Here is a 7,766-nt window from a genome sequence, read left to right on the forward strand (position 1 = left end):
TTGACAACGTTTATAATTGTTGAAAAACACAGTTACAAAGAACGATAAAAAAGAACGTGGATGTCGTTGTCACTGTAGCATGAACGACTGCCTCTGGTGGTCTTTTGTTCTTCGTGTTCTTGGTGCAGCAGCAGAAACAGAGTTTTGAAAACTCTTGATTCACGCCTCCTGAGCTCTCCTCTCGACCCCAAACTCTCCGTACCCCCTTCTATGTGATCCTAGGAACCTATTTATACATCATTGCGACATTGAATCTCCCAAAATCTCTTTATTTAATCCCATTATTTCTTTTATTCTCGAAAATATATTGTTTCCAAAAATCGTTTTCCTACGCGTCTGCAGCTGTATTTCTTTCCTTCTATACCTTCTTCACCCTCCAGAATATCGATTAACTCTTCCAAGCACGTGCAGTACACGTTTAAATTCCTCACAACTCGTGCAAGCTCATGTTTCTCCTCCAACTCCCTGTTTGGATTAAAACAAGTTATCCAGCCAAATTTGATCGAAACAAACACCCATACTAGCTGTGTTAGGACATATCACAACTACCCATGAAGTTTCAGCGATTAAATCACACAAAAACTCCTCCGAACATTCGATCGAAATTCTGCCAGTGAAGTGAAATGTTTTCCCGCCAAAATTGGTTTTCTTGAATTTGAGAAGAAGATGTCCTCCCCCTAATCCTGTACGGGTTTCCCTTTAGAACTTGCCTTATGGGGTGCAAATAGTAATTTTTGGGCGTAAATAGTAATTTTTCTGGGGTTTCTCCGGCACATTTTTGGGGTGCTTCCGGTGCATTTCTGGGGTGCCTTTAGTACTTTATCCTGGGGTGTAAAACACCACTTTTCGAGCCAATTTTGCCGCAAGAGCTTATTTCTCTATAAATACCTACAAAGACATAAAATAACAAAATAAATACAAAATCGAGCACTAACAATACATACAATTGAGACATATTAGACACATAAATGCGTCTATCACCAAAACTATTTGTTCATGAATATTTCTACCTTTGACTAAAGCATATTGCTGAGGGGAAATTAGTTTATGAAAAAAACTGCTTATTCTAATAGTTATGATCTTAATAATAATCTTGAAGCAGCAGTTACTTAAGCCAATAGGTCTAAATTGATTTACCTTTTTTGCACCTTTAGTCTTTGGCAGAAGAAATAGAAAATCTGAGTTTAAGCCTGCAGGAATGATCTGATTACTCCAACAGAATTGGATAGCAACCACCAAATCTTCACATATGATTTCCCATGCTACTCTATAGAAAATACCAGAGAAACCATCAGGACCAGGACATCCATCTTGATTTAATGAGAAAGAAGCTTCTTTAATGTCTTCCTTTGTGGGGACTTTCCCAAGTAGCAGATTATCTTCAAGAGTAACAGAACCAGGAATTGCATCCAAGAACGTATCTGAGATATTGACAGGTTGATGTTCAAATTTGTTCTTAAAGTAATCAATTAACATAGAACCTATTTGATCTTGATTTGTAATAATATTCCCTGAGTCATCTATTAATTCAGTTATGGAATTCTTTGTCTGTCTCAGCTTGATGGAGGTATGAAAAAAGCTGTATTTGCATCACCATATTGAATCCAATTAACTCTAGCTTTCTGACTTACAAAAGAGTGATAATTTTGAGCAGCAAGATATCTGATTAATCTAGCAGTAACATAATTATTCAGCAACAAATTATTTGAAGGATCTCTATCAGATAAAACATTAGTTTCTAGTAACTTTTCTTCAGCTTGTTTCAGTTTGATAAACACATCCCCAAAGATCTCCCAGTTCCATTGTTTTAGAATTATTTTCAATCTTTTTAGCTTATTAATAAACACAAAGATAGGGTTACCAACTAAAAGCTCTTTCCAAGATTCAGTAACTAATTTCAGAAAGTCAGGATGAGAAATCCACATTTTTTGAAACTTAAAAGGAGAATTCTTTGGCTTAGGAATCTCAGTATCAGAGCCAAGAAGATAGCTATGATCAGATATACCTCTTAAAGAAACTTGATATTTCCAGCCATTATAGGTATTTAACCATTGCACATTGAATAAAGCTCTATCTAGATTGCATAAGATTCTTTTCTTACCACATCTACCATTTGACCAAGAGAATTGTAGTCCACTTTTAGAAGCTTGAAGTAATCCACATTGATCAACACATTCATTAAAATTATTTATAGCATTTGATAAGGAACTTTTGCATCCTTTCTTTTCAGTCACAGACAAAATAGTGTTAAAATCTCCAATTAAAAGCCAAGGTTTATTAAGAGTACTAATTCTGATTAAATCAACCCATAGATCTTTCCCGTTTATATATCCAGTACATCAGCATGAACACCAGTAACTAAAGTATCACCAATCTCCATAGTAATATATTGTCTAGAAGAAAACAGAACAGTAGGAATAGATAATGAATTATTCCAGTATAACCAAATATTTGCTTTCCTGTTATCACAAGAATTGTGAATAATTTGATGGCTCATTCCAGGTAAATTTATTCTATTTTTTGATTTGACATGAATTTTAGGCTCTGCAATCCAAACTAAAGAGGGATTTATTTGATTCACTAGGGACCTTAATTTATCTTTGGATTTAACCCTCCTAAAGCCTCTGATATTCCAATAAACTATCTTCATTGAAAAGGAGAAAGGGAATTAGAAACTCCCTTGTTAAGAGATTTCTGAAATTCTTTACTAGCCTTCCTAGTTAGTGGTGCTGCTTTTGTTGGTTTACTAGGTGGCTTTTTCTTCTCAATAACAGATTTCTTATGTTGGATAATAGAGCTATTCTTAGAATCATTCTTTAAAATGGTAACAGGCTCAGAAATTGTACTATTATGTAACATGGCAGATGTACTAACCTCTTTTATTTCACCATCTTTTGAACTAGAATCATTATCATCTTCAATTGTAACACAAGTATCCAATATATTTGAAGAAATGAAAGCCAATGAAGTATTAGAAGAAATATCAGAGACTTGAGTATCTTTAATAACTCCACTTGTTTCACCAGTTTCAGAAGAAGAAAGAGTAACTCCAACTGAATTATTTGTAGGAAGTGCAGGAAAGATTTCTAAGGACTGCAAATATTCTTTGAAAGTTTCTAAATTAGTCTGTAAAACATGGAATCTTCCTGAAGACAACTGAACTTGAGTATCATCCAAATTCTGAATTACTCTAATATCCTCAACAATATGTTCAGTGTCTGGTGAACTCTCTTCTGGATGTGGACCAAAAATATCGAAACCAGTGGGAGGAACAAGAGCTTTTGGTTTCCATTGTTTCTTTGGCTTAACAATTTTCTCCATTCTTGGCTTATGAATTGCTCCTTTTTTTGTGTTCTACATTCTGTCACTAAATGACCAACATTCTTACAATGAACACAGAATTTTGGTACTCTAGGGATGTATACAGTTTGTTCAAATTTCCCATATTTTGATTTGACCCAAATCTTGTCTAGAATAGCAATACTTAGATCAATTTCTACCAGAACACTAGCATAGAAACCTGCAGATCTTTTTAAAGTTGTTTCATCTACCTTAATAGATCTTCCTATAGTTTGACCCATTTGCATTATAATATCTTCTTTCCAATACTCAATACCTAATCCTGGAAATAAAATCCAAACAAAGGTTGTGGATGATTTATAAGCTTCAGGATTGAAATTAGGTTCCCAGAATCGAAGACTCGGAACTTGTGATTCGGAAATCCAGTAACCTCTCCATATAAGATTTTTGTCTTCTTCACTATCAAGCTTAATAATAAATAAACCTTTACCAAGAGGAATGAACTGAAATATTACCTTTAATTGCCCATTGTTGTCTTAGAGATGAAGCTGCAACTTCCAGTTTTAATTTAAGTAAATCCAATCTTCCGATCAAACTGAATTTCCATTTATCTAAACTTTGATCTATGATCTCATCAAGAATGAACATTGAAGGAGTATTATCTGAATTCCCCTCCTCCATTGAGTCTGAATTAAATCTCAAATATGGGTTCTCATGAACTGAGAAAACCTCAGATCCAAAAACTGATTTATTTTTTTGAGATTCCGACGTACAAATTACAGATTAAGTATAAACCCAACACCTATCTGGACCAGCCTTTGTTATGAGAAATATTTCAAGAAACAACCCATTTTCCAAAGCATTCATTCTAATTTTTCCTCTTCCAGTGCACAATGGATGCAACTCTTATCCCGCATACCCATTGACCAAAAATTTATCTTGCATCGATTTGGGAATAGGAAACTTGATTCAACATAATGATAAACTATCTAAACAGTACCAGATATTATTGCTCATATTCTCATAACTGGATACATGATAAACTAAACAGACTACCCCGTTTGCAACCCAAAAAATCATAAACATCCACCTCCAACAAACAACCAACGGGACATGATTATATGACAACATTCAAAATCTGGCAAATACACTACTGCATCCGGATATAAATGCTTAACAATAGAGGCTAATAAATTGCATCAGAACCCCCTTTCGACCACCAAATTCATGTGTGTTAGAGCACTGCTCGGTCGAACTCGCATGCGTTGCTATCTCAAGCATGTTTGTCAATGTTAGTGATCAAAACTCTAAGTCTTGATTTCTAGCCTATTTATAGATGTCTCGGACTAGGACATAGATAGTGTAGTTGAGCTTAGATTTCACAGAGTTCATCATTTGAAGACGAAAAACTACTAAGGGGAGCTTGTGGAACTTCTTCGATAAAAGGTATGTGGAGACTTGAACTCATCTATCACATGGAAAATCTATTTCTACTATCTCCTATGTTGAGACAAAAGTCGTGTTAAGATATATTTTTCTCTATACACATTTGAGATTTCGAGCTGAGTATATCTCGCTTACATATTTCTCGAAATATGTGTTGGTAAGCTTTCGCTTCAACCAAGTTCATCTTATATCATGAGAAAATTTCCGAGTAACATCTTACATGGTTTGTGTGATACAATCATTTGATGTAGGTTTGGAATGTTTCGATGATGATTATTTTAATATCTTGAAAATTGCTTTGATGCTGATAGTGTGTGAAAACGGCTATTGTCATTGTAGAAGAATGTTTCAATGATTGAAATAAAGAGTTGAGAATGTAACCATGTTTGGATAAAAGCATATATAGTGTGTTCGCACATTAGTGTATAAATCCACAAACCGGGAACCAGGTGTATGCATATGTGTGTATACCAAATTGGTGAAGGAGGCAAGATAAGTATGCGTACCCGTACGCATACTGGTAGAAGCTTTCGAACCGAAAATATCTGATGAGTTTGGGAATTACAAACTCCTAAACTAGTCACCTTAAGTATGCGTACCCGTACGCATACTGGCGGAAGTTTTCGAACCAAAAATTTCTGCTGAATTTGGAAACTTAATAAACTCAAATTCGGTTTCTTAAGTACGTATACCTATACGCATACTTAAGATGGATACTTTGTCAAATCGGTCAGTTCATGGACTTAAATATTTAAATCATAAGGAATGCAATCTTTGCAAACCGTGGCTATAATGTTCATGATTGATTCAAGTGAATCAAACCGATTTGATTTCAATTGTGTTTTCTATAAAATTGAACAACTCTTTAACTAGTTTCATTTGAGTCATTTGAACTAGTTATGGTTGAGATGAATAAGGTTGATATGAGAGTAATCATATGGCTAACCTTGGTTAACTGTTTGTGAACCAACATGGTGTACACGTTTAGGTACGGTTACATAAACCTAAATGAGGGTACATTTCATTTGTGTGTAACAAGCTAAGTTTGATCTAGTGGTTGAAAGATATTAGCTTGGTTGAATCAGGTTTTTCATCTAACGGTGGTTATTGAATGCTTTGTTACCAAGGTAACTTGGATTACAAACCCTGATTTGAAGACTATATAAAGGAGAACTCTAGCAACTGGGAAACCTAATACCCACACCTCCTGTGTGTTACTAGTTGCATAAATAGAGTCGATTCTCCTTTAACCTTAGGTTTCTTCTCGAGACCCTGTAGGTTAACGACTTAAAGACTTCATTGGGATTGTGAATCCAAACCCAACTACTATCTTTGTAGTTGCGTAATCTGATCTTGCTATTTCTATCGTGTTGAGTACAATTGAAATAATTGGCTCGAGGTTTTATATCTCCGATAGGAAAGATAGAAAAGTAATCACAGACACCTTCGTCTCATCGTTTGTGATTCCACAATAACTTGTTTCGCTAGTCGATGAAGTTTATTGTGAGGTGATTGATAATACTAGGCTGTTCTTTGGGAATATAAGTCTGGTTTATCAATTGGTTCCTGTTCACCTTGATTTATCAAAAGACGGAAAAAAAACTCTTGGTATTTCTATGGTAGACATATTTATTCAATCCTATAGACTTTTCTGTGTGAGACAGGTTTGTCTATCAAGTCTTCGACTTTGAGTCTTAGCAACTCTTGGTTGTAGGTGATATCAACTAAGGGAATCATGTGCGTAGTATCCTGCTGGGATCAGAGACGTAAGGAGCGCAACTGTACCTTGAATCAGTGTGAGATTGATTAGGGTTCAACTATAGTCCAGTCCGAAGTTAATTGGTAGTAGGCTAGTGTCTGTAGCGGCTTAATACAGTGTGGTTTTCAATCTGGACTAGGTCCCGGGGTTTTTCTGCATTTGCGTTTTCCTCGTTAACAAAATTTTGGTGTCTGTGTTATTTATTTTCCGCATTATATTTTGTTATATAATTGAAATCTCACAGGTTGTGCATTAAGATCAATCAATTAGAATATCCAACCTTTGGTTGTTGATTTACATTGATTGACACTTGAACATTGGTCTTTGGTACCGTTCAAGTTACTTCTTTATTCAATCGACCTCGCAGATTTCTATTTGCTGATTGCGGATTGAATTAAGAGTTAGAGATATTAAACTCTTTGATATACTTTACTCTAGATATTAAATTATGTGTGTTAAATCAGTCTTGCTGCACTTATGTTGTTGCGATGTGTCAGAAGAATTTGGAAATAAAATTTCAAAATTGAAATCAAAAATAAAACTAAAAAAATTAAAAAAAAATCATTTTATTGCCTCACCATATGGTGTGGCAAGAGATTTTTAAAAATAAATAAAATAAAAAATAAAAAAGAATTAAACTAGAAAATACCTTTTTGCAGCATCTTATTGCCTCACTATTTGGTGTGGCTAGAAACCTATCTATTGCGACAGAAGACTTAAGGTGTGGCAATAAATTCTTGTCACACGGTGTGGCAAAAAAAAATTATGTGGCAAGAAGGTTTTGCCACACAAAACATGGGTTCTTTCCACACGAACTACATGTTGTGATACACTAATTTTCTTGTAGCGAGAGGTGTTATCTCTATAAACGTACTACCAGTATTCTATGGCTCAAATTACTTATGGTGGAAAATTGCTATGCATGCCTTTCTTTAAGTGCGTGATTTTCAATCATGGGTTTATGTAGTTAATGGCAATGAGGCTCCCGTTGTGGCAATAGGTAATGCAACCGTTCCAAAGAACATTGGTGCATACGATGCTGCAGAGATACTTGCTGCAAAGCAAAACTCCAACGGTTTGAATGCCATCATACATGCCATTACCCCAGATCTTTAGCACCATGTGACTACGTGTACTCGGTCTAAAGATGCTTGGGATATCTTAGAAACCGTATTTGAAGGAAATACAAGCGAAAAGGAAGCTAGGCTTCAAAACCTTAGTTCCGATTGGGAAAACCTTCGTATGGCAGATGAAGATTCAA

The 7,766-nt window shown here is 35.1% G+C and overlaps 1 protein-coding gene across 1 annotated transcript; it reads right to left on the reverse strand.

Moving 5' to 3' along the window:
* Positions 1-1,553: 1,553 nt before the first annotated feature.
* On the reverse strand, positions 1,554-2,380 carry LOC113291433. Its single transcript, XM_026540968.1, has 2 exons — positions 2,339-2,380; positions 1,554-2,222 (listed from the first exon to the last, which is right to left on the reverse strand). The coding sequence occupies exons 1-2, from the start codon at positions 2,378-2,380 to the stop codon at positions 1,554-1,556; spliced, it is 711 nt and encodes a 236-aa protein (XP_026396753.1).
* Between the last annotated feature and the right edge of the window lie 5,386 nt (positions 2,381-7,766).

Source organism: Papaver somniferum, chromosome 6, assembly GCF_003573695.1.
Source record: "Papaver somniferum cultivar HN1 chromosome 6, ASM357369v1, whole genome shotgun sequence".
Classification (NCBI taxonomy): domain Eukaryota; kingdom Viridiplantae; phylum Streptophyta; class Magnoliopsida; order Ranunculales; family Papaveraceae; genus Papaver; species Papaver somniferum.

What these genes read in the sequence shown, in the direction of transcription:
- LOC113291433 (XM_026540968.1), bottom strand. Translation starts at nt 2,380, where the DNA reads ATGGAGATTGGTGATACTTTAGTTACTGGTGTTCATGCTGAT. An exon ending in TTACTGGTGTTCATGCTGAT is followed by an intron (nt 2,223 to 2,338) that starts GTACTGGATATA and finishes GTGACTGAAAAG; the next exon opens with AAAGGATGCAAAAGTTCCTT.